The sequence below is a fragment of the Oryzias latipes genome, chromosome 16 (assembly GCF_053564925.1).
Source record: "Oryzias latipes strain Hd-rR chromosome 16, Olatipes_Hd-rR_3.1".
Lineage (NCBI taxonomy): Eukaryota > Metazoa > Chordata > Actinopteri > Beloniformes > Adrianichthyidae > Oryzias > Oryzias latipes.
Window position 1 is genome coordinate 35,768,020 of NC_136252.1, and position 26,374 is coordinate 35,794,393.

The window sequence follows — 26,374 nt, forward strand, 5'->3', positions numbered from 1 at the left end:
AGGTGGTCATCATCTTCAGGTGGTCATCATCTTCAGGTGGTCATCATCTTCAGGTGGTCATCATCTGCAGGTGGTCATCATCTTCATCTTCAGGTGGTCGTCATCTCAGGGTGGTCACGGTTAGCTCCTGAACCCAGAGTAATTCAAAGGTCACATTCAAAGATATCAGGCAGGTCTCTGGATTTAGAAAAAGAAGGTTCTCAGCTTTTTACCAAAGCTTCTCCATTCAGCGGGTTAGACGTTCCTGAAACCCTCATGGAACGGCTGCAGAACCACCAGACGACATGAAGTCTGGAAATCTAGGGTTTGGTCTTCATGAACAGCTGAACCCGTCTTCTACACGGTCTGGCTGTTAGGAACATGAGAAGATACATTTGTGTCACTACCAGACGTTTTGATCCAGCTTGTTTGTTCAAGGGTCACCAAGGAGAACCGGGTCTGAAGGGAGCAGCAGGACCTCAGGGACCCAGAGGAGCTCCGGTATGTAACAAAAGATGTTTCCACTTCTGACAGAGTTCAGAAACCAGTTTGGCTTAGAATCTGTGGCACGGATTCATCCCTGAATCAGTTTCCCTTAAAAGACCCGCCCAGGTGAAAAACGTGTTTTTAGCATGTTCTGATGATGGAGATCGGACAAAAAAAAAGGTAATTAAGATTAAAACTGTGTTTCCAAGTATTTCTTTATTCAATGTGAATCAGGAGCAGACAGAAAAAAGCGGTTTGATCGTATTTGTGACATGGCAAATATGCTGGGCGGGGCCAGGAAGCTCCCTGCTCCGCCCCATTCTGATTCATCCACTTGCAGACAGACAGATCCATGTGCGTCTTTAGAAAAAAACAACTGCTGTCCCGCCTTCGTCGGGGGTCTCTGGGGAGGGGTAACCGGGCGCTCCCCTCTCTTTTTACATTCTGTCATCCACCACAGTAGAACACCTGATCACAGGTGTCAGCTCACCTTTGCACCAACAGTATGGATGATGGAATGATATGCTTGACATGTGTGTGTTTGTGCGTGCGTGTGAGCTGGAGTTTTGTACATGTTGACATTTATGTAAGTGAAGATTTTTGGAGCCAACAGGTATGTTTGTAACATTTGAGTGTGTGGACAGGCCCCGCCCCCTTTGGACTAACATGCACACCTGGCTGACAGTAATAATGATAATACTCCAGTAGGTTGTTGCTTTGGGATCCCCCCCCCACACACACACACACTTCTTTATTTTTTCCTCCAGCTTCCTTAATCCCTTTTTCTCCTCTTTCTTTTTTTATCCTCATCTCTAACATCCCTCTCTCACTTTCTCTCTTCGTTTTTCTCATGTCTACAAACGATCATATAAACAAAGCTTAGCCTCTAATCCCAAAGGGGTTTATATAAATATACACCTCGTGTGGCTGAAGTGACAGGACTCCTCACGGAGCAGTAAAGTCTGTGGGACACAGGAGGCCTTCAGCTCTGATCTGATCAGGACCAGGAAAAAAAGAAACGGAGCTGAATAAAGCAGATGAAACCCATTCTGGGGTTCTGGAGGTGGACATTCAGCCTGCCTCCTTCTGCTCTTTGACTCTGTTTCAGGGTCAGGACGGCAGTGCTGGTTTTGGACCGGTTGGACCTGCAGGAGCAAAGGTAGAGTCGTCTCTACTAATAGATATGTTTCCATCAGTGACTGCTGTGCAAACACTGGAGGAGGAGGCGGAGACTGACGTCTCCACAGGAAACCTCCGTCTGGCTGCTAATCTTCATAAGCAGATCAGAAGGTTTTCATCTGAAGGACCTGAAGCCTTCAACAGCTGGATCTCATTAGAAGATTTCCAGCTGAACTTCCGCTGTGAAGCTGGTTAGAAAGGTCTAAAGGACTCGATCCTTCAGAACGTTCTAACCAGCTTCCTGCTTAAATCAGGCTGCAGACTCCAGTGATGGAAGGAGGACCACTGTGTGATGAAGCTGTCCGTCATCCTTGTTTTCCTTGCAGGGACACCCTGGGTTCCCGGGTCATCCTGGTCTTCAGGCGAGTCTTTCTGTTTTTCTGCAGTTCCTATCCTTCATTTAGCTCAAAGCTGGATGAGGCTGTTCTTCTCCTGATCAGGGAGAAGGCGGGTTTAAAGGAACCAAAGGGAACCCTGGACCTGCAGGCGGCCCAGGTGGAGGGGTGAGTGGGGGCTGACCCACCATCAGAGCCTACAACCATCAGGAGTGGTGCTTGCTTACTTTTCTTCCTGCAGGGAAGGTCAGGCGGGCCGGGAGAAGCTGGAGCGTCTGGAGATCCTGGGAATCCTGGAGATCGAGTGAGTCCAGCAGAACGTCACATCCTCCTGAAGCTTTTCCTGTCGCGACAATTCTTAGGTGTTGAGAGTTTCCTGTTTCCTGTTTGCAGGGACCAAAAGGTCCTCCTGGGGCTCCAGCTAGGACCGTAAGTCCACCTTAACTCCACCTGAGACGCTAACAAAGACCGAATCCTTCAACAGAAGCTTTGCTTGATTGTTGCAGAAGTGTGAACTGACGGCCTTCATCAGAGAGAACTGTGGTGAGTGAGGAAGAGGAAAACATGTCCGCTCCAAGCTCGGCTTGATTTCAAACAGTCCAGCAGAGGAGGTGGAGATCCTTCAGCTCCACGGACGGAGCCTGTGTTTCCAAAGCAAAGTCTGAAAAGGTTCTGATCAGAATCAGATTCAGTTCCTGTTTATGTTTGTTACCTAAAACACAACCAAGGTGGAAATGCTTTCTCCCAAACGTCTGAGTCTTTGTGGATCTCTACCAGATTCTCTGCTTGATGAACAGATCGGCCCAAAAGACATTTTTCTCATATATTCATAGACGTTCTTCTGCCTCGGTTCTGCTTCTTAGAAAATACATGCTAGGAAAAAATTGTTTGTTTCCATTTCTGTGTTTGTCCTGTTAGTCAGTTAAGCTTCGAGATTAAAAGAAAAATGCTGAATGTGGCTGACTGAGCTCTACTTCCTCCTCCACAGTCTGCAGTCGTGGTACGTCCATCACGCCACCAGAAACCTGCTGGTCCTCAGAGGACGGAGTATCAGCGTCATCCACTCAGTCCTACTTCTGGTCTTTCACTTCCTGTTCTCCTGGTCCTTCACTTCCTGTTCTTTTAGTCCTCCACTTCCTGTTCTCCTGGTCCTTCACTTCCTGTTCTTCTGGTCCTTCACTTCCTGTCCTTTTAGTCCTTCACTTCCTGTTCTTTTAGTCCTCCACTTCCTGTTCTCCTGGTCCTCCACTTCCTGTTCTTCTGGTCCTTCACTTCCTGTTCTTTTAGTCCTCCACTTCCTGTTCTTTTAGTCCTCCACTTCCTGTTCTTCTGGTCCTTCACTTCCTGTCCTTTTTAGTCCTCCACTTCCTGTTCTTTTAGTCCTTCACTTCCTGTTATTTTAGTCCTTCACTTCCTGTTCTTTTAGTCCTTCACTTCCTGTTCTTTTAGTCCTTCACTTCCTGTCCTTTTAGTCCTCCACTTCCTGTTCTTTTAGTCCTTCACTTCCTGTTCTTTTAGTCCTCCACTTCCTGTTCTCCTGGTCCTTCACTTCCTGTTCTTTTAGTCCTTCACTTCCTGTTCTTTTAGTCCTCCACTTCCTGTTCTTCTGGTCCTTCACTTCCTGTTCTTTTAGTCTTCCACTTCCTGTTCTCCTGGTCCTTCACTTCCTGTTCTTTTAGTCCTCCACTTCCTGTTCTTTTAGTCCTCCACTTCCTGTTCTTCTGGTCCTTCACTTCCTGTCCTTTTTAGTCCTCCACTTCCTGTTCTTTTAGTCCTTCACTTCCTGTTATTTTAGTCCTTCACTTCCTGTTCTTTTAGTCCTTCACTTCCTGTTCTTTTAGTCCTTCACTTCCTGTCCTTTTAGTCCTCCACTTCCTGTTCTTTTAGTCCTTCACTTCCTGTTCTTTTAGTCTTCCACTTCCTGTTCTCCTGGTCCTTCACTTCCTGTTCTTTTAGTCCTTCACTTCCTGTTCTTTTAGTCCTCCACTTCCTGTTCTCCTGGTCCTTCACTTCCTGTTCTTTTAGTCCTCCACTTCCTGTTCTTTTAGTCCTCCACTTCCTGTTTGTACATCTACATTCACACTTACCTTCCAGGTAACGCGTCTTTCCCATAAAGTTCATTTGTGATGTCTGGGGATCCAAGCAGAGTAGATGAATTAGAAACTTTATAGAAATAAACAGAAAAACCCAAACTAATCTGATCAGAGGAAGGATCAGACTAACACAAAGCTGTTGAACAAACGGGGAGGAGGTAAGCGGTTACTGGAAACACAGAGCAGCTGTCCTGTGACTGAGAGGAAAACACAAAGATAGGAAGACTCCTGAAAGAGCATCACTCCTGTTTCATCTCCTCACTGCAGGGTTACTTTAAGGCTGACTACCAAAAGCTGGAGGTCTCCTGGTTTCCAGTGATGTCCTTCACTTCTTCTCATCTTCTCACTGTCCAGGTGAGTCTGGGTCTCCGGTCCTCCCCACCGAGCTGGTCTTCGCTCTGGACTTGTCCAGTGGTGTGTCGTCGTCCAGCTTTGAGCTGCAGCGCTCTGCGCTCCTCCACCTGCTGCAAGGCGTAACCCTCGCCCAGAGCAGCTGTCCGACGGGCGCCCGCGTCTCTGTGATGGGATTCCACGAACGAAGCATGCGCCTGATCCGCTTCCACGAGCACTCCAACCACCAGAAGCTGACGGCAGCTCTGAAGGACATCCCCTGGAGCCCCTCGCCGTTCCAGCGCCACCTTGGAGCCGCCATGCGCTTCGTGGGTCAGAGCGTGTTCAAGCATGTGCGCGCCGGACTGCACATGAGGAAGGTGGCCGTCTTCTTCTCCGGCGGAGAGACGCAGGACATCCAAGAGGTAGTGACAGCCGTGATGGAGTACCGCGCTCTGAACATCGTCCCGGTGGTGGTCTCCTTGACCAAAGACCCTCGCATCGCACGAGCCATGGAGGTAAGGAGCTGTGGAAACTGCAAGAAGGTCTGAGAAGTTCTGTTAAAGTATTTTAAGGTCTATAAATGTCTGTGAAGATTTGTGATGTTCTGGAAAAGTTTGAAAGGTCTGAGGAGGTTTGTGAGGATTTCTTTCCTAATTTTTCCACCTTTTCTGAAACTTCTAGAGAAGCTTTTTAGAAAGATAAGGTTCTTTTGTCCACAGGTCTGCCCTGTCTTTGTTCATATTTCTGGGTTTCCTCTCCTCAGAAAGGTTCAGTGTTTGTTGTTCTTCCTCAGGCGGACGACACGGGGAACTCCATCTTCACGGTTCTGGAGAAGCAGCAGGACCTGGCTGCCGGGTTAAGGAAGGTCAGGAACTGTGCCATCAACTTTGGTGAGCTTTCGCCTGACCTCCGTGTTCTTCTGAAAGATCTGCGGTGTGTTTTAGGTTGGAGGTGTTTGAACGTTCATGCGGCTTCTCTCATTTCTGACAAACGTTTCACATGAAAAAGGCAGAACTATCTTCTTATCAACCGTCCACAAGCCTGGACTAAGATCAGATGTTTGGAAGTTGATGTGAGCGTTATCATCTCCTGAATCAGGATTTCCTCCTCCTCATCATCATCAGAGAGGAGCTGAGGTCTCCTGCTCTTCAGGGCTTGGATCTCAGATGGTTTGTGTCCAGACTGGGAAGGATTTGTGGGTCGGAGTCCTGGATGGAGATCCAGACGCCCTGAAGGTCTGTTCCTGTGGAGGCGGAGTGTAAACCTGGAATCTGGATCCCTTTGGGAGCCTGGAGTTCCTTCTCAGATGGACCTTTGTGATTCTGGTGGCGATACTGCTTCTGCCTGTAGGAGGTGTGTGATCCTCTGACAGGGCCTTCATCCCGCCGCTAAGGTGGCGGTGCTGAAGTGAAATCATCACGGAGTCTGTGGTCATCTGACCTGTGAGAGCCCAGGTCTTCTTTTGCTTCCGCTTCTTCATCTTTGATCTTTGGTCCATGGCTGCTCCTCTTCATCGTTTTGGTTTCTTGGCCAAACCAGCTTCAAATCATTTTAATGGAACAGAGGCTTTGACTTTCATGTTTTTTTCTGTGGAGACACTGCCCACCATTTCTGCTCCTGTAGAAGCTGTTAGGAAAGCCCCGCCCATTTCTTAAGGTCCTGCTTCACTGCAGGTTTCTGTGTCGGTTCTACGTTCCCTCTGAGTTCAGACACCTTCTGGTTCCAGGACTTTATGGTTTCATCTTTTTCTGTGAACCTGTTCGGAATCTTAGACCAGGGGCCTCATTTCTAAAGGTTGCGTACGCACAAAAGAAGGCGTACGCCACTCTCTACGCAATAGTTGAGATTTATAAAAAGCAAACCTGACGGGAAAATGTGCGGTCCTTCACGCTCTGACCCAGGCGTACGCACAAAAACGGGTGAAATGAGAAACGGCGACACCGTCGGCAGATGGAAGAAACACGTGAAAGTGAAAATGACAATCCTGCCTCTCAGAAATAACATGAAGACTTCACAAAGAAAGTCTGACAATTAACAGCTACACAAACACCCGTTTGATCGATCAGCAGTGAAACAAACAAAAAAATCAAACGAAAATTACAACAGAAATTCAAATGAACACATATTTGCAGAAAGAAAAGTGAAATATGTTCTGCAATATTGGCATGTTGTGCAATTCATCATAAATAATATAGTTAACAGAACGAAATAATGTACAAAACTGATATTCTCCTCAATGTGTCCGTCTGGAGGAGCAGATAGAGGTGCGGATGGACGGACAGACGTACTTATTGTCCACTGGGGAAAGTTGTTTTCATAGTAAAACATTTCTTCATAAGCTACAGAATTATGGTATTCATGCATATGCCTTTAGTTTGTTTTATTTTTGATGAAACAATGTATGGCGTATGTCTCAGCCATTCAGAAAGCAACAAGAAATTACATTTGCTGATCAATTTCCCATTTCCACGTGGATTATTACCGACATCTGCAGCTTGTCAGATGTAATTAAATGGAGGGAAATAAAATGCCCCATCACAATGCGTAATGACGCACAATGGCTGATCTTAGAAGATGTGGCAAATGGAAGAATTGGGAGTGAACGCATCTTTAGACAGCAAGAAGACTTGCTGGCAAACGAGGACGAGTGGCTTATGAGCCGGTTCTGACTTCCTGTTGGACCTCTGCGGGCTTTTTATTTCGGCCACGGTCCGAGGTTGTGAGGCTACAGCATTTACGGCGTCTGCCACCGTCTGCCGCTCACGTGCCTTTTTGGCATTAGTAATGCCCACACTGTGCCCTCCAAACAACACTTTCTCTTCTTTTCCACCTCGCCAACGATAACTTCTACTTCACATTGAGTGAAGTTACGTTTTTTTCATTTCCTCTCTGTGTTTGCCATGGTTTCAATCAATGAATATTAATTTGTGGGCGTTTCACGGACTATTTATGGGCAACTATGGGCGTGTCATGAGGCCACAAAAGCTGCGCTGCATTTAGAATTGGTTGTGATTTATTAAGGGAAAGATGCGTAGGATGTGCGTGCGCACGGTTTTATAAATCCCAATATTTCTGTGCGTACGCACGTCCTATGTTTCATCCGTACGCCACTTCTGACGCAAATCCTACGCAAAGTTTTACAAATGAGGCCCCTGATCTTCCTGACAGATGTGGTCCTGTCTCTGCAGACCCCTGCAGACCATCTGAGGACTGCTCCTTCATCCAGGACCCGCCCCCCCCTCAGGAGGTGGGCGTGGACCTGGGTGTGGTTGTGGACGGGTCCAGCAAGGTTCAGCCGGGTGAGTTTGCCAGTGTTAAGCAGCTCCTGGTCTTGCTTCTGGAGAAGCTGGCCGTGAGTCCTCGGGACCGGGTGGCCGTGGTCCAGCATGGCGGCGCCCAGGCCCCCACGCTGGAGTTCGGCCTGCAGACCTTCCAGAACCAGAACCTGATGAAGAGACACCTGCTCCAGAACATGAGGCAGCAGGGCGGCCCCTCCCTGCTGGGACAGACGCTGGAATACACCCTGAGGGAGGTGCTGCCGAAAGCGGGCCTGACCCGCCGGAAGAGGGCTCTCCTGATCCTGCTGGTGACCCAGACGGCCTCCGAGGACCAGAGCGGGCTCTCAAACATCACCGATGTGGCCCACTGTAGCCGCATGCCGGTGTTCGTGCTGACGGTCGGACGCCGCTACAACCAGACGCAGGTGGAGGAGCTGGCCAGCTCACCTGTGCAGCAGCACCTGGTCCACCTGGACAGGCTGGGGGGCGAGGAGCGGGGCTACGCCCAGCGCTTCTTCAGGGTCTTCCTGTCCGCCCTCAGCAGTAAGACCACGTTTCCTTCAACGTTTCTTCACTTTGATTCTGAATGATGTTGAGTTTGATCCATCAGGAGGTTCTGAGCTCAGGAGGAAACTGGGTCCAGTTCTTCTTGACCACAGTATCTGTAGCCCAAACCAGCAGGTTTTCATGTTAACCAAAGGATCTGGATCTCTGTGAAGACCATCACTGACAAACGTGGGTTTGTTCTTTGTTCAGAGGGCCTGAACTCGTACCCCCCACCTTTACCAGGACCTGTGTGCCGTATGCTGCGGAAAGTCAAATGGAGACACTGATCCTCTAGGACATGTAAGTCCGGTCGTCTGGACACAAACCCAGAAAGATCCAAATGAAACCAGGAAGAAGGATTTGTGTTTTTACCTCTGAACGTTTCTGTCCTTCTCTGTCAGGTACTGCACAGGCCAAGAACCTGCAGACTTCTGCTGGTTGTTGATCTAACATGGAAGTCCATGGCTCTGCAGACCTGGACCTGCATCCGTTCACATCTTCAACTCCTCCTGGTGCTTTAAACCGCCCCTACACGTCACCATGAAGTCAGACTTTACAGGAGAAAAGTGTCATGAAGATCTTCAGCTTATTGAGGACTTCCTTCCCACAGGAAGGAGCTTCCATGTTTCCCCGCTGCTTCCCTAAGATGGGAACGCCCAAGCAGGAAGGACTGCTTAAAGAGGTTCCTGTTGGTGCTGTAATCAGATTACAAAATTGCAGTTGTACTTCTGTGGTCGTAGAGATGAACGCTGGGATGCACTTTCATAAAAACTCTTCATTCTGTGACAGGTTTTACCTGAAAGACGCCAATAACCGTAACCTGTAAAAGGGGATTTTAATATTCATGTTGATGACCCCAGTGACTGCCTAGGAAAGGCTTTTGCAGCTTTATTAGATGATGTTGGTTTCACCCAAAGTGTGAATGAACCCACTCACTGTCATAAGCACACCCTGGACCTTGTTCTAACCCATGGGATAGAGATCAGCCAGCTGAGTGTCCTTCCTCTTAACCCCATCATTTCTGATCACTTTATGATTACCTTCCAGTTTACACTGGAACATCCTTCTGCCCCAGTGAATAAGAAACAGCCTAGAAGAACCTTAACTGACCGTTCTGTGTCTGAGTTTAAACACACAGTTCAGCCAGTACTTAGTGATATTCTGAGAAAATACTCTGAGACCAGCTCCCATAGTATCAGTCCTAGTATAAATGACCACTTTGTTAATGATGCCTTACAAGCCCTCAGGAGTACACTCCATGTTGTTGCCCCCTTGAAACCTAAGTTCGTCAGACAAAACCGAGTAGCACCGTGGTTTAACGCTGAAACTCGTTCTCTTGAACAAAGTTGACTCGATTTATCCCACAATGGGAAATTTGTTCTCCATATTTGACTCATCCCCTCCTGGGTGACCGTCACGAGTTCCCGTCACGAAATCAGACCCTGCAGTACCGCCTCCTGACCACGCGGTGGAGCCAAACCGTCAGCATGACGTCAGAGGTTACAGGTGGGACTAACGTTCTGGCGCTCTTTAGAGGAGTTGATCATGGAGCAGGTGTGGTGGAAGGAGAAATGCCTTCATCTGTGGGATTCTGGGTAAAATTATTTTGTTCTTTTATTCCTTTTTTCATTCACTTATTGTAAAAAAAGAGCAGTTATTATGAACAGCATGTAGATTTTAAAAAGTTAAAAGAAAAATGTAACATTTTCTGGAAAAGTGTCCCCATATTATACTAAACCAATCCAACATTTAAATTAAAACTCAACGTTTAAACAGTTTTTGCTTTACTATTTAGTCAAATTTAGTTTTGTTTTGACTAAAATACATGAACTTCTGTCTCTGAAAGTCGTATCTTTATTACCTCTTAAAACAAAAATGTTTTTTGTTTTATTTATATTCCTTCTTGTTGATCTGAATTTGTGTGTAAATAACAAAAGAGGTTCAACATAAAACTCTTTACTGTTAAGGAACAGCAGCAGTTTGAGCCTTTTTTAAGGGTTTCTCGCATGGATCTCTGCAACACCGGAGAGGAACATTTAAAGGTTTAACTCTTCTGGTCCAGGTCAGACTGAGGATTCGTCTTTTCTTTTTTTTTTTTCTTCTTTTTTTTTTAACTTGTCCTGTCCAACAGCTGGGCAGACAGATGAGAGCTGAGGGCCTCTTGTGTTGGACATATTTTGCTTTAACAAGAGGGGTTATTAATCTTCAGACAAACCAAAGGTATGTCTGAATAAACCCCTTTTGTAATTGAGGCCAAACTTTATTAATTTCAATCATGTCTGAAAATCTTTGGTGTTGGACCAGACGGAAAAGGAAAGAGGGGAAGAAGAGAGAGGGATGTTAGAGAGAGGAGGGGGTAGGGGGTGATAATAGGGGGGGCAAAGACCATGAAGCAGCATACAGCAACAAGTTTACTGGTTGTTTATCATTATGGTAAGGTTCAAATGTAGTACAAAAAGGGCGGAGCCTGTCCACACACACACTCAAATGTTAACATACCTGCTAGCTGCAAAAATGTCCACCTGTCAACATGCACACAAAACAGATAGTGTTCACACGCATACCTATGCCTTTAAACCAACTAGTGTGAAATATTTCATTCATTCAATCATGCAAACTGTTAGTGCAAAGGTGAGCTAAGACCTGTGCTCAGGTGAGTGTTTATGTCCTTCTAAAATGGATGGTGGAATGGAAGAAGGACGGAGAGTGCCCAGCCACCCCCACATCAAGACCCCCGCCGCAGCAGCAGCGGCAGCCGGAATCCCCCCAACGCCACACGGCAGCAGGCAGGGGACAATCGCCCCACGGGCGACCAAATCCGCCACCCAGGCCGGGACCAGCAGGACCGCCGCAAGGCCCCCAGAGCCAGAGAGCAGGGAGGCACGGAGGGAAAGAGAGCGCCGCCCCAGCCCAACCAGGAGAGCAGCCCCCCCCGCCGTGCCGGGAGAGCCCAACGCAGGGCCCCACCGGAGAAGGGCGCCCACAGCCCCAGATGAGCACCCCACCACCACCCAGGAGTTCCGGGCACCCCCCCGCCCCAACCCCAGGTACGAGCCAGGACCCCCCAAGGGAGACCCGCTCCGCACTCCAGGCAGCCACCCACCCGGCCCACGGTTGGTCCAGGGAGGAGCAAGGCAGGGGCCCGCCGCCCCCGCCCAGGAGGGGGGCACCCCGGAGAAAAAGGAGGCCCACAAGGGGTGTTGTAAATATGGCCCGACCAGGCTCGGCCACAGTTGGAAATTTGGCGGGGCCCAGCGCCCAGGGGCAAGGACCTGAACCCACCTTCCAGGGACACGAACACCCCCGGCTCAGGTGTAATGTGAACCCCCTCCCCGCACGGAGAGAGCACCGCCGGGCCCAGGATACCGGCACCCAGGGGACACGGCAGCCTTTGCCAAGGGACCCGTACCCCCCACCAGGGAAGGGGTAGGGGACAGATGGTCCGAGGTCCCACCTTCCTTGCAAAATTGGGTGCGTGTGTTAGAGAGGGTGTGTTTGTGCATGTGTGTGTGTTTATGTTGGGATGTATATATTGAAGGGGGAGGGGTGTGTGTACTAAGGGGGGTGCAGTTAAAATTGGCGGGTAGGGCACTAAGGGGACATCTCCTGATTACTCACAGTGATGTCCCCTCACCCTCCCCACCAAGGGCCCTACATGTCTAAGGTGCAAATAAAACCAAAAGAGGGGGGGCCCACTCCATACGGCAACCATAGGAGGTGCATCGCAGGCGAAACCCCCACCCCCTCACCCTAATATGAGGTTATATGAGGAAGGGGACGGCTGGTAGACTGTCCCCCGGTGGTCAAACAGCTGTCCCCGAGCCCCCCCCCCCCCCCCCCCCCCCCCCCCGGAGCAAGCCCAGGCCCCCACCCCCAAACGCCGGTCCTAGAAGAGCTCTGGTCAGGCCTTGAAGGGACCGAGGCCGCCAACCTTTTCAACCACAGCGAGGATCCACATAGAAAAACCTGCAGCTCCTGGTTTCTCCTGGACAGACCTGGTTTGTTCTGCAGGAACCGAGCCGCCTCAGCAGCAGCTTCATCTCTCAGCTGCCTGGACTTTGTTTAAACTGAAAACCCTTCATCTTTAAAGAGGCTGAAGTTGCAGGAACAGGCGGGTTCTGGCTGCCAGCCTTCTTCAGCTGCAGTGAAGGACCTGCTGAGAAACCTCCTCCTCCTCCTCCTCAGCTGGTTCTCTACTCTCAGTAGGATTTAACCGCCATGCAATCACACCAATGAAACCAATTCCTGCACATTTGTCTACAAACGGCAACTTTGCTGCAACTGGAACCAAAAGCTGTGATCCTAATCAGCTTCATGGTTGCTGGAGCCTATCCCAGCTCCCGTTGGGTGAAGGCGGGGTTAACCCTGGAGGGGTCTCCAGTTCATCAAAGAACCAGAGTCACACCTAAGGGATCCTCATGCAGATCAGAATCTTCTGATGAGTCAAATAAACTTTACTGATGAAGCTCAAACAGGAGAATTGAACCCCTGCCAGGTTTCCGTGGCGTGTTTGCTGCTCTCTGACTCTGACCCAGATTCTGCCGTTCAGATGAACCGGGCCGGGTCATCTCTGGAGTCCTGAACTCCATTTTTGGACCTTCCAGTAAAAACAGTTCTATCTGTGTTTTTGTCTGGGAGCTGCAGACTCTGATGCGTTTGCACAGCTCAAAGCTGGAGCCTGAACCCCCCCCCTTCCTGGCAGACCCTCTCCTCCATGCAAATCGTTCCAGGATGTTCATTTCTCCTCAGACCTTCTGGATCTGCTCCGGCCCCTCCCACCGCCAAACGCCAAGTGGAGGAAAAACTTGACAGAATTCTTCTAAGAACTGGAGCAGACCTCCACCGAGGCGTCGGCTCCATGTCCCTAAAAGGAAGCGGGCCCCTCCAGAGCCTCCACACATCCATGTTCGACACCTCCTCCAGGCTGGAGCGCCGCTCCCTCGCGACCCCCCCCCGTCTGCTGAGGAAGACTTCAGCTGCTGCTGAGGAAAAAGCATGTGTTTTAGAAAACCTCTTCATCTGTTTGACTTGAAGCAGGTCGTGACGCAGATGCATGTCGTCTGACACCCCAGTCCCAACCTATCACCCCCCCCAATCCTGCTGACTGTTCAAGGACCCTGTCAGTGCTGTGCACGTGATCCGTGCACGCTCCCCGCTGACTGTTAGAAACGAGGAAATGAGCCAATCAGAGTGTAGTTTGTGTGGTCGTCCTGTGCACTTAAGGATCACGTGCACGCCACGTGCGTGCAGCATTTATCGGCCGGTAAGGAGCCAGAACTCGCACCTTAATGACTAGAGCGTGGCGTAAAGACGCCGCAGGACAGCGTCACTCGTACCTCATTCGGGCATCCAACTTCCTTGATCCTTACGGATCCGTCACCATAGTTACCAAACGCACCCCAATGCTACGTTCCATTGTAATGGCGTCCCTTGAGGTGGTCAACCCCCCCCCGTCTGGGTGACTAAAGCCTTAACTCCACCCTGTTTCTGGGAGCAGCTGCAGCATTGGGCTTCTCCTGAGGCGTTCCTCAGGGCTCGGTTCTCGGCACTCAAAGGTTGAGGGTTCAAATCCTAGTATGGAGGCAGAGCTGAAACCTTTGGGGGAGTTGATGAGGCGTCATGTTCCTGCAGCCTCTTGGATTGAAGAGGGGGGGGGGACTTTCCAGCAGAAGCAATCAGCTGATAAGCCCTTAAGTGCACCCCCAACAGGAAGCCCTCCCGCCTGTGGGGGGAGGATCAAAAACGAGGTCTTCAGGTTGGAATGTGTTCATGATGATGATGATGATGATGATGGTTTCATCATGAAGAAGCTGAAGCTCCTTCAGGCACCATGAAGCTCTGATTCTGACCTGGTTTAGGAAGTAAAAGGTGGGATTTAACAGATCCTGTGTTGGTGAAAGAGCAACCCAGAGGATGGAGGTGGTCCATCCTGACGTCTGGCTGATGGGAGGGGGCGGGCCTGGGGGGACGTTCCTGCAGGAGCACGTCTGCGCAGGAGTCGGGGGTCTGCTGTGCAGAGGAGCAGACGCAGAGCGGCACGTCTGAGTCTCCACTGTGAAGGTCTGCTGTCGGCTGGAGCTGCAGGTTAGTGTCCAGCTCCTCCATGGAGGAGCCTCCTCCTCCATGGAGGAGCCTCCTTCTCCGTGGAGGAGCCTCCTTCTCCGTGGAGGAGCCTCCTCCTCCTCGGTTCCTCCTGTCTCTGCTCTGTGCTCCGTTTCTGCTCAGTCTTCAGACTTTTGTGTTCATCACAAAGACGCTGAGTTTATCCTTTCAAAGTCCAGCAAATCTGCAGAAATCACTTTGTTTTCTCTGGGTGGTGATCTGGAACCTGGAGGTCAGAGGTCGAACCGGGTCGCTCTGCTGTCAAAAACCTGAAGCTTCAGGTTGTGAACAGATGAGACGGTTTGACGGAGAACAGCTGCTGCTCTGTGTCAGTTCTTCATCTAAACAGAAATATTTAACGCCTGCAGAGACAGAATCCGTTCATGGAAACCTCTGAGTTCAGCTCCTGCAGCTTGGATTGGATCTCAGTAAAACACCAAAACACTGGGGGGGGGGGTGGGGGGGTCATCAAGTCCATCCAAGCTTCTCATAGATTCTGATGTTTAATAAACATCCAGCACTGAGACGTTTATGGAAGGTCTGAACAGGCTTCCATACCGAACTTTTCTTGTTGAAGAATCTTTCAGGATGACATTGGTGTTTCCTAAAGATCTGCTGTTGGTCACAGACTGAAAGTCCAAATCCTCCAGGAGAACCGAGTCCTGCAGCAGAGTTGCAGCCTTCAGAGATTCTGCTCCCCAGAGATGATCTGCAGCAAATCAAATCCAAACTTTGAACAGACATGAAACGTTCACAGTTCCATCATGTCTGCTTCGTTGCTGCTTGATTGCGGCTTCATTGCTGCTCCGTCGCTGCTTCGTTGCTGCATTGTTGCTGCATTGTTGCTCCATCGTTGCTCCATCGTTGCTGCCTCGTTGCTGCTTCATTGCTGCATCATGTGACGCCTGCAAATGTGGCTGAATTGCAGCCCTGCTGCGTTTAATCGCATCTGTTGTATCTGTAATCCCAAATGACTGCTCCTTCAGGACCTGCACCATGGATTTCTTCATTCAGTCCCCCACCCCTCAGTAATGGTTGATCCCCCCCCCCCCATTCGTTTTTATGAGCTTTTAATATGCAGCAACAATTAAAAGCTGCAATAGAAACCGCAGCATTTTCAGATTTTGTCATGGGGGGGGGGGGGGGGGGGGGCAGACCTCCATCAACACTGGTGGTTGTGGTGGTGGTGTGTGTGTGTGTGTCTGTAGGGGGGGTCAGCCAGCCACTGAAAAACAACCCCACCCTAAAAAATCCACTCCAGTCACACTTTAAAAGAAGGAAAGTAACGTTGGAAGAGGGCGGAGCTGTGGGTCACATGACCTGCTGTTTCTGAACCACTGACCTGAACCCGTTCAGAGACCGTCTCAGGTTACCTGATGACTTGGATTTGGGGGGGCAGTGGTCTCCATTGAGTCCAGAGAGGAACCTAAACGTTGACTCCACCTCTATTTGGACCAATCTGCCTCGCTTGCCCCTCCCACCATCTCTCTAATGAGTTTGGGCGTCTTAGAAGATGTGAGGAGCTTAGGCTCAAACGGAGAGAAGCTGCTCCTCCTGGAGGAGATTCCTCTGCTGGAGCTTTAAGAGGCAGATGTTTCTGCAGACGTCAGGATGAAGCAGCTGGACGGAACTCAGGTTATTTCCATGAAGTGTTTACATGGTTTCCCTGCTCCGTCTCAGCCTGTTTGGACTTTGGATGCTCCAATCATCAGCCGGTAGATGGATGATTAGATAAGAGAGCAGGTCCTCCTCCAGAATGTTCTCCTGCAGCTGCTCCTACAACCACAGAGGGAGGGAGGAGGAGAGGAGGACGCAGAGAAGGAGGGAGGGAGGACTTGCTGATGTTCTGTGTTTACATCTTTAGGGTTCCTGAGCAGAACAGAACCAGAACTTCTTGGCCGTTGGTAAAGTCCAGATCACAGTGGGAGGTTTTCACCTGAAGACGGACGTCTGCTCCGTCGAGGCCTGATCTGTGTTGGGCCGATTCCATTGTAGTGAAGCAAACTGATGTCATCGTCACCCCCCCCTCAGGGGTTACCTGGGGGGGGGGGGGGGGGGGTTTGACCCCCAAGCAGCTTCAAAGAGTACATCTTTGAATAACCTCTGGTGGGGGGGGGGGGGTGACGTTTGGTTCCCTGGGATTTATCCCAGATGTCCGACAGGCTTCAGGAAAGGGTTTCAGTTTCACAGTCAGTTTGTGTGTAACTGTGTGTAGTTGCAGTGTGTCCTCACACATCAATCTATGTTCTCTCCATACAGTGCTGGGGGGGGCACAGATGCTGGGCCTCACTCATGTAAACAGGAGCTCCATCACACTCCTGAATTCCTCCTCTCAGGACGTTTCCTGTTTATTCCACATTCTGCTGGTGTTCTGCTCATCAAACCCAAACGCTGAAGCGGCTCCACTCATCCTGGTGGTCTGTCAGCTCCAGCCGGGCAGGAAGTGCAGAGAAGCTGAATCCTCCTAGAAGTTCATCTGAAATGATGTGAGGCACAAAGGAAAACCTCTTCACCTCGTCGTGATCCAAATCCTGCTTTTGCTGTCGGATCAGAAAAGATGATCCTTTTTTAGGAGGATCTCTTCATTCGGAGGACGCTGCTCAGTGAAGATCGCCTCCATCAACCATTTTCTGTCTGAGGATCCTTCTTCTTTAGCGTCTGGCTGACAAACTGGACCCACTTTGGTTCCTGACGCCGATTCTTGTTCAGTGTCTGGTTCTCTGTCTCACCTGAAGACTTTCTTGTAGATGCAGTTCTTGTAGTGGATCCACCTGGCCCAGGTCAGACACTGCTGGTCTTTAAGTCAGGACTCTGACCAGGTCCTTGGTAATTCAATCATATCATGATCTGTTCCCAGTCGTCTTTAAATTATGGTTGTGATGTTTTCAGCCAAAATCCCAAAACCTGGGTGGTTTTCCAGGACATAGTTTCTGCAGAACAGCAGGAGTTCAGCAGAAATTCACCTCTGCGTTGTGGGCGGGGCTGTTGGTGCAGAGTGACCTTACATTGATATCCCAGCATGCCTTTGTTTACACTCTCTCCTGCTAGCTTACAGCCTGTCACACCTCCAAGCTAGCATTAGCGGTGCAACAGTTATGAGTAAAGAAATGTTATGTCAGGGGGAGGAGGGGGGGTTCTGCCGTAGTGCTCTGGAGCCTGAACCTTAGCAGATGGCAGTGTCTCCTCAGGCTCTGATGCTATAGAAGGCCTGGCAGCAGAAATGTAGTCCCCCCTCCCCCCCCTGACTTTCTGTGGTTGGAGGTATGGAGGCAAACGATCACAGCAGGATGTCGGTCTGAATCCCTTCCTTTACTGAAAGACAAGTCTTCAGGGATCAGAGTCCAGACTAAACAAATCAAGGAAGGTTCCTCCCTCCTTATCGCAGCGAAACCAGAGCAGCGGCTCGTCAGAGACACGCCGGGGTCACAGAGGTCACCGACACACAACCAAACGCCAACACCAGCTGACCAGCTCCCTGCAGACCCACAGAGACTCCAGCTCATCCAGGGATCATCAGCCAGCAGATGTTTGAGTCCAGAGGACGTTTACCGTTCAGTCAGATTTAACGGTCAGATCCTGGTTCCACTGGGACTGTCTAGCAGTTCTACAGTTGTGCATCATGATTGTTGCAAAGCGTGATCACGCCAGATCTCACAAAATCTCACGAGTAACCGTAGGTCTCAGGAAGAGGAAAAGCATAAACGATTGATCTCCACTTTCATAGATCGATTCTATCAGAAACCAGGAAGTGGAGGAATGGATCAGAACCGCTACAAGGCCTCAAGTAAAAACTATCAAACCACCTGGAAGAAATCGACTGTCATCATGAGTGACATCCGATCTTTGGTCACATTTAGAACCTCTGACCCTCTTTAAATGTTTGACACATTCCTGCTTCTGAGAAGTCTGCTGTCCATTAAGGGAACCCTGACCCTAAAGGGGTTAACCTAAACGCCTTTGGCGACCAGGTACCCTGACCCTTAAGGGGTTAACCTAAACGCCTTTGGCGACCAGGTACCCTGACCCTTAAGGGGTTAACCTAAACGCCTTTGGCGTCCAGGTACCCTGACCCTAAAGGGGTTAACCTAAACGCCTTTGGCGACCAGGTACCCTGACCCTTAAGGGGTTAACCTAAACGCCTTTGGCGACCAGGTACCCTGACCCTTAAGGGGTTAACCTAAACGCCTTTGGCGACCAGGTACCCTGACCCTTAAGGGGTTAACCTAAACGCCTTTGGCGTCCAGGTACCCTGACCCTAAAGGGGTTAACCTAAACGCCTTTGGCGACCAGGTACCCTGACCCTTAAGGGGTTAACCTAAACGCCTTTGGCGACCAGGTACCCTGACCCTTAAGGGGTTAACCTAAACGCCTTTGGCGACCAGGTACCCTGACCCTTAAGGGGTTAACCTAAACGCCTTTGGCGTCCAGGTACCCTGACCCTTAAGGGGTTATCCTAAACGCCTTTGGCGTCCAGGTACCCTGACCCTAAAGGGGTTAACCTAAACGCCTTTGGCGTCCAGGTACCCTGACCCTTAAGGGGTTAACCTAAACGCCTTTGGCGTCCAGGTACCCTGACCCTAAAGGGGTTAACCTAAACGCCTTTGGCGTCCAGGTACCCTGACCCTTAAGGGGTTAACCTAAACGCCTTTGGCGACCAGGTACCCTGACCCTTAAGGGGTTAACCTAAACGCCTTTGGCGACCAGGTACCCTGACCCTTAAGGGGTTAACCTAAACGCCTTTGGCGTCCAGGTACCCTGACCCTAAAGGGGTTAACCTAAACGCCTTTGGCGACCAGGTACCCTGACCCTTAAGGGGTTAACCTAAACGCCTTTGGCGACCAGGTACCCTGACCCTTAAGGGGTTAACCTAAACGCCTTTGGCGACCAGGTACCCTGACCCTTAAGGGGTTAACCTAAACGCCTTTGGCGTCCAGGTACCCTGACCCTAAAGGGGTTAACCTAAACGCCTTTGGCGACCAGGTACCCTGACCCTTAAGGGGTTAACCTAAACGCCTTTGGCGACCAGGTACCCTGACCCTTAAGGGGTTAACCTAAACGCCTTTGGCGTCCAGGTACCCTGAACCTAAAGGGGTTAACCTAAACGCCTTTGGCGTCCAGGTACCCTGACCCTTAAGGGGTTAACCTAAACGCCTTTGGCGTCCAGGTACCCTGACCCTTAAGGGGTTATCCTAAACGCCTTTGGCGTCCAGGTACCCTGAACCTAAAGGGGTTAACCTAAACGCCTTTGGCGTCCAGGTACCCTGACCCTTAAGGGGTTAACCTAAACGCCTTTGGCGTCCAGGTACCCTGACCCTAAAGGGGTTAACCTAAACGCCTTTGGCGTCCAGGTACCCTGACCCTTAAGGGGTTAACCTAAACGCCTTTGGCGTCCAGGTACCCTGACCCTTAAGGGGTTAACCTAAACGCCTTTGGCGTCCAGGTACCCTGACCCTAAAGGGGTTAACCTAAACGCCTTTGGTGTCCAGGTACCCTGAACCTAAAGGCGTTAGGCGTCCAGGTACCCTGACCCTAAAGGGGTTAACCTAAACGCCTTTGGCGTCCAGGTACCCTGACCCTAAAGGGGTTAACCTAAACGCCTTTGGCGTCCAGGTACCCTGACCCTAAAGGGGTTAACCTAAACGCCTTTGGTGTCCAGGTACCCTGAACCTAAAGGGGTTAACCTAAACGCCTTTGGCGACCAGGTACCCTGACCCTTAAGGGGTTAACCTAAACGCCTTTGGCGTCCAGGTACCCTGACCCTAAAGGGGTTAACCTAAACGCCTTTGGTGTCCAGGTACCCTGAACCTAAAGGCGTTAGGCGTCCAGGTACCCTGACCCTAAAGGGGTTAACCTAAACGCCTTTGGCGTCCAGGTACCCTGACCCTAAAGGGGTTAACCTAAACGCCTTTGGCGTCCAGGTACCCTGACCCTAAAGGGGTTAACCTAAACGCCTTTGGCGTCCAGGTACCCTGAACCTAAAGGGGTTAACCTAAACGCCTTTGGCGACCAGGTACCCTGACCCTTAAGGGGTTAACCTAAACGCCTTTGGCGTCCAGGTACCCTGACCCTAAAGGGGTTAACCTAAACGCCTTTGGCGACCAGGTACCCTGACCCTAAAGGGGTTAACCTAAACGCCTTTGGCGTCCAGGTACCCTGAACCTAAAGGGGTTAACCTAAACGCCTTTGGCGTCCAGGTACCCTGAACCTAAAGGGGTTGACCTAAACGCCTTTGGCGTCCAGGTACCCTGACCCTAAAGGGGTTAACCTAAACGCCTTTGGCGACCAGGTACCCTGACCCTAAAGGGGTTAACCTAAACGCCTTTGGCGTCCAGGTACCCTGAACCTAAAGGGGTTAACCTAAACGCCTTTGGCGTCCAGGTACCCTGAACCTAAAGGGGTTGACCTAAACGCCTTTGGCGTCCAGGTACCCTGACCCTAAAGGGGTTAACCTAAACGCCTTTGGCGTCCAGGTACCCTGACCCTAAAGGGGTTAACCTAAACGCCTTTGGTGTCCAGGTACCCTGACCCTAAAGGGGTTAACCTAAACGCCTTTGGCGTCCAGGTACCCTGACCCTAAAGGGGTTAACCTAAACGCCTTTGGCGTCCAGGTACCCTGAACCTAAAGGCTTTTTCCACAGATCCTGTTGACGACACGTTTTCATCAAACACGGGCTGTCACTTTTCAAAACGCCGCCCTCTCTCTGGAGAACCGCTTTGGAGCCGTGGATCTGGGTCGCCTCGGTCGTGTCTGACGCCGTTTTTCCTCAATCATCTTGTTATGAGAACCTGAGCGCTGAAGCTTTCCTGCAGCTGCTGGCTCAAACCTGAGCCCTGCAGAAGTCCAACCTTTGGTTCTGGAAACATTTCCCGATCCAGAGGACGGGGAGGGTGGCAGCTGAACGCCTCCAGACTCCGCCTCCATCTGCAGACATGGAACAGTCTGGAAGTCCTCTGGACGTAGAAAGGAAAGCTCAGACCACCTCCAGGAAGTTCAGAGGATGGAGGGGCACACCTGACCTTTGAGCTTTTCAGAGATCAAAGTCTCTGCAGTCCGAGCTCCTCCTGCTCCTCGGACACATCTGTGCCCCCCCGCCCCATATACCAAAGCCTTTTACTTTAAACAAGAGCTGTAACCATGGCAACGTGAAAATGCTCGATCCGGACAAAAATGGGAGGAAAAGGTCACGTCGTCATGGAAACCAGCAGACCTCCATGGAGATGATGTTTGCTTTGGACTCGGACAGGCGTTCCTTTCTGGCCCGTCACAAGTCCTTGAGCTGTTCCGTGTGCTAAGCGTGTTCTGTGCGTTCTCTGAGTCTTCAGATGACACAGAGCTCAAACATCTATGGGGGGGGGCCCGGCGGCTCCGTTTGACAGCAGCTTTACATCATGCAGGAAAGGCTTGTAGTCGTTAGTCTTCATGTCTGGCATTACTGAGCGCGCTCAGATCCTCCAGGCGCTAACGGATGGGGAGGTCCTTTCAATCAGCAAACATCAAAACGTCTGAATCAGAGTCGGATGTCACGAAGCATCCCGTCCGCCAGACGATGGTTCTGTGGATCTGTGGAACCCCGTCGTTCCCGCGGTTTCTCCACGCCTCACATCTGCTTCTGACACTCTGGCCCGTTGACTCGTGTTTGTGTTTTTCTGAATGTTTCAACAGGAATGAACTTCATTAGGAGGCGGAGACCCCGAGTCTGACCACGATGCAGTTCCTCCCTGCAGCTGTCGGCATGGCGCTGCAGGGGTTCTGCAGGGGTTCTGCTGAGGTTCTGCTGAGGTTCTGCTGAGCTCTCAGCTCCATGTGTAACGTTAGCAGAAGACTTCAGGTCATCCAGGGTCATCCACAGAAACCAAACCAGGAAACACCTACAAGACAGAAGGAGCAGCTCTGACATCCCAGGAAGAGACAGAGAGGAAGGAAATCCATGCCGGGTCGGTCCGACAGAACTCGGTCCAGTCCTGACAGCTGTGCAGATTTTAGGACGTGGGACAAACGCGGTGATGGGAACTTCTCCAGCTCACGGTCTGCAGCTTGGATCCATCACCCGTCACACAATCACGGTTCTGTGAGAACACGTGTCGTCCAGATGTGAAGGAGGCCCACGCCGGATCCGGGTCGGGTCTGATGGGAGGTCCTGTTTGAGGACCAGCTGCGTTTGTTTGTTCATTAGCTTTGTTCTCGTTAAGACGCTCCATAACGTCACGCCAGTCCAGATCTCATCCCTGTAAAGCAGCAGTGGGGGGCCCCTCCCTGTGAAAGAGGATGCCGGGGGAGGGGGGGGCACTGGACCTCAGATGGTTCTGCTTGCAGCTCCTCATGAGTCTCCTGATGTTCCTCAGCTGCTCCAGGCGGGTTTGTTTGGGTTAACGCTGGGACCGTGAGGACGCAGTCAGAGATCCATGAGAAGATCGGCGCTCTGAGCGGAGCGCCCCCCCCCCCGAACACTGAGGCCCCTCACTCGTTCACTTGAAAGCTCTGAGCGGAGCGGCCCGCTCAAGTTCTGCCTTTATTTGGACAGAACCAGAACAGCCCGAATGGAGTAAACAATGGAGAGACCCTCAGAGAGCTGGAGGCCCACTGTGATTACCGTCACATGCTACACATTACGACCCCCCCTTCTGCTGGCAGGTGATTAAAAGCAGGCCTTAACATGTTAGAGGCCGGGGGGGGCATGTTTCCCCATCCTCCAGAGGAAACGGGTCAGATTCTAGAATCTTCTCTTCTAGACTCACTTTCGTGTCTGCAGATCTGTCCTGCGATTGGCTGAGGCCATGAGAGGGTCCGGGTCAGACCAGACCCTGGTTGGACTGGAGCTGTTGCGTGTGCTAAACGTGTTCTGTATGTTCTCTGTGGTTTGGTTGGCCTTCCTGCCTCAGCCTGACTCGTGAATGCATCAATAAATAATCCTGATGGTTTAACCCACAGCTCTGTGTGTCACTCTGAGGAGGAAACATGACCTTCACTGCAGGAGGACCCAGAGGAGGCGGTCACGCCAGGTCGGCTCCAGCTGCAGGAGATCCCGGGGTGGCGTCTCCCTACGCCGCCCCTCCCTACGCCGCCCCTCCCTCTCCACTGACAGATGAACTTGTTTGTCATAAATTGAAGCTCAGAAATGAGAAGTTTGACCTCAAACTGTAAATGTGTCGCAAACACAAACCCGGACTCTGGACTAAATCCAGAACATCCATCTGGTTCGGGTCCTTTTGACCCCAGTTGGAGGCCTGTTTGAATCCTATCTGTGTTTTCCTGGAAATGCTCCTGTCGGCTTCCTGAGTGGATCCAGAGGAGAGCTGTTGTCACAGCTGGAGTTTCCACAAACACGGAGCTACGGTCCATCAGAACTTTGAAGTCCCGCTCCGATCGTCTTCTGATCCGTTTTCAAAGCATTCCCAGCCGTCTGATGATGCCGTTTTTAATCAAAATCAACACAATCTGCAGACTTCATCAGGGATTCGCCTCTGAGTTGTGGGCAGAGTAAGCCTACCCCCACATCCCATCATCCCTCTGTTTACACGCTCTCCCGCTAGCTTACACCCCTCACACCCCCAACCTAACATTAGCAGTGCAACAAAAACAGATCAGATCTATCCAGTCGTCCAGTTCTGATCCAGATTCCAGCTCAGAGCAGGAAAACAAAGACGTTCATGGACCCATGATCAGAAAAACAAAAGAGGGTCCGACCCGGTTCTAGCAGGTGGACCTAAAATTGCATAAATGTTCTCCGTCGTGAGAAAAGAACACGTTAAGAACTCCACAAACATTCACTGAGAACGCAGGGAGGAGGAGAACCAAAGGGAGGAGGTGCTCTAAGCTCCGTGTGTCTGGAGGAGAACCAAACATCCACAGTGTGAATCTGAAAAAACAAATGCATGCTGGGTAAAGGAGGAGCAGTGAGGAGCTGCAGGTGGTTCTCAGGAACAGTCCCTCTTCTTCTCCTTTCTTTTCTGTTCTTATCTGAGCTTCTGAAGGACCACAGCGCCCCCTGATGAGCAGCTGCAGGAACTGCATCCAGATCTTAGTTTTAGAGTTGATTCTGAAAAAAAACAGTTACTGCTCTCAGATCCACACCGGCTGAAGGTTCTTATGAGGACAGATGTTCTAAGTTCTCCTCTCGTTCTACGTTCCTATGGTGCCATCTCATCCTCTGTCTGGAGGCTGAGATGGCACCACTGAGGAGTTTCTCATGACCTCTGATGAGGTCGGCAGATGGAGGAAGTGGCAAAATTAGTCAGAAAGTAGATCCAGATGTGGCCGATGCCTCCAGAGCTCAGAAGAACGCGTTTGCACAAAAGAACGGGAAATGAGAGAAGACTCAGCAAATGGCTGCTTTTGAAGAAGGCTGGACAGATGTGAGTAACGGGAACGCTGGAACCGTCCTGCTGGTTCCATCTGATGGTTTCCATGTGCTGCAGATGTTCTCCTCTGCTGCAACACTTTATCTCCATGATTGATGAGGAGGTGGGTTCCTCCTCGCAGGAGACGCCTTCAGGAGCTCTGCCAGACCCTAACCCTTTAGATAATTAGACTGTCAGCAAACAGACACCAAGAATCCAACCAGAATCCATCAGGAATCTGTCAGATCTTCAGAGCTCAGATGAAGCAGAATCCTCATGAGGGCCTAGAAGAGGTGCAAATGCTGAATGAAGGTGTAACGGTGTGAACAGACAGCATCAGGTAACAGAGGTTCCTGCGTTGGTGTTGGGGTTCAGATAAACCTACAGTCCATCATTTCAGAAGCGTTCCTGGAGTTTTAAGGTTCTTTTGGGTTTGCCGCTGAAGTCTGGGAGGTTCCCAAAAAGCAGTAGCATCTCTGCACACGGGAAGAGAGGCGGTGAGGAAATCCCAGCGTGTCGCTCTGGACCCCACGTTGTCCCCCTTTCCCCTTGTTTCTGTTCTTTCGACCTGCATAGGTTCTGGGGTTCCTCTGCGCGCGGTTCCTTTACCCGCATTAACACCTCCAGCTCATCCGTCTTCTTGAGATAAATGAACCCGTGGTTCAAATCTGACGTCGGTCTGAGCTTTCGTTGTTGGGTTCTAATGCTTGCTGAGAACCAGAGGGTCAGTTTTCAGGTCCCCAGAAGCCAGACTTCTCTGTTTTCATGTCTGTGTCGCCTGAAGCTGTTTTCGTCCTCCTAAATCAAAGACAGAGGGTGGGCGTGTCCCGCTTTCATGTCTGCTGATGTGTGCAGCTGATTTTAAGATCTTTCTGTGGAAAACGTGTGGTCAAACGTCTCATTTCCTCTCTCCATATTTGTGTGGCAGGGGGAGGATCTGACGGTCCAGGATGGAGGGAAGACTGCTGCTCTGCCTCGTGTTGGCAGTGTGTTTCCATGGAAACGCAGCTCAGAACACAGGTGAGTAAGCTTGAACTGTACTGCACATCAGCATGGGGAAAATGGCTGCACACGTGCACAGACGTGCACAGGCTTGCACATCACCACAAAGAAGAATGGTTTGCACGAAGTTACGCTTTCAGCAGCCGGTCCAGTCATGTCGGTCAGTTTGTTCTCCCTCCTGCTGTTGCATTCATCAGCTGTCAAACATCTGGGTTTGGCAAACTTGTTCTCCATATTGGGGGGGGCAGCAGTGGGCTGCAGGAACCATTGGGTGGTTCAACTCCACGACCCAAACCTGTAATGTTGAAGGACACATAGTCACGAGTGGCTTATGAAAACGAGTTTTTAGCTGGATCAGGTCTCCACATTCAGATGTTTGTTTACTGGAATTGACTCCGCCTCCACGCACCTCAGTTCCTGTCAAAGACCGTAGATAAAGGATAGTTGCGGGTTAGAGACACAGCTTTGAGCACGGTGGAGGAGGGTTGATGCACAGGGTCTGGGCTGAACCATGGTCCTGCAGCTCAAACTGGGTCATGTAGAACCAAAGAGCTGCACTGATCCAGTTATGATCTGGTTCTGATGAAGCTTTGAAGCCACCAGATGGTTTTATGTAACAAAAAGAGGAGCACAAACCTCACATGACTGAACTTCAGACAGAGCTAATCTGTTTCCTGCTCAATCACTAACATGCAGAAAAAGG

At 50.6% G+C, this 26,374-nt stretch overlaps 3 protein-coding genes across 12 annotated transcripts in view; all 3 read left to right on the forward strand.

Moving 5' to 3' along the window:
• Positions 1 to 4,568, forward strand: part of LOC105356067 (collagen alpha-6(VI) chain) — a 33,396-nt gene extending 28,828 nt beyond the window's left edge. For 5 of the 8 annotated variants that reach the window (XM_078933683.1, XM_078933687.1, XM_078933688.1 and 2 more), the window contains exons 25-31: positions 418 to 480; positions 1,574 to 1,624; positions 1,971 to 2,147; positions 2,221 to 2,283; positions 2,373 to 2,408; positions 2,486 to 2,522; positions 2,968 to 3,107. In XM_078933683.1, coding sequence (XP_078789809.1) covers positions 418 to 480; positions 1,574 to 1,624; positions 1,971 to 2,048 — 192 coding nt within the window. In that variant the 3' untranslated portion in view covers positions 2,049 to 2,147; positions 2,221 to 2,283; positions 2,373 to 2,408; positions 2,486 to 2,522; positions 2,968 to 3,107. Of the gene's footprint in view, positions 1 to 417; positions 481 to 1,573; positions 1,625 to 1,970; positions 2,148 to 2,220; positions 2,284 to 2,372; positions 2,409 to 2,485; positions 2,523 to 2,967; positions 3,108 to 4,426 lie in introns of those variants that run through there. The other 3 variants (XM_078933685.1, XM_078933686.1, XM_078933691.1) reach the window with 3 other exon arrangements.
• On the forward strand, positions 4,365 to 10,199 carry LOC144984633 (collagen alpha-6(VI) chain-like). Its single transcript, XM_078933706.1, has 5 exons — positions 4,365 to 4,920; positions 5,199 to 5,295; positions 7,594 to 8,226; positions 8,440 to 8,529; positions 8,631 to 10,199. The coding sequence occupies exons 1-4, from the start codon at positions 4,594 to 4,596 to the stop codon at positions 8,514 to 8,516; spliced, it is 1,134 nt and encodes a 377-aa protein (XP_078789832.1). The 5' UTR covers positions 4,365 to 4,593; the 3' UTR covers positions 8,517 to 8,529; positions 8,631 to 10,199.
• Positions 10,200 to 14,189: 3,990 nt separating this feature from the next.
• Positions 14,190 to 26,374, forward strand: part of LOC101173335 (collagen alpha-6(VI) chain) — a 43,092-nt gene continuing 30,907 nt past the window's right edge. For all 3 annotated transcript variants that reach the window (XM_078933682.1, XM_023964474.2, XM_023964475.2), the window contains exons 1-2: positions 14,190 to 14,313; positions 25,598 to 25,689. In XM_078933682.1, coding sequence (XP_078789808.1) covers positions 25,620 to 25,689 — 70 coding nt within the window. In that variant the 5' untranslated portion in view covers positions 14,190 to 14,313; positions 25,598 to 25,619. The remainder of the gene's footprint in view (positions 14,314 to 25,597; positions 25,690 to 26,374) is intronic.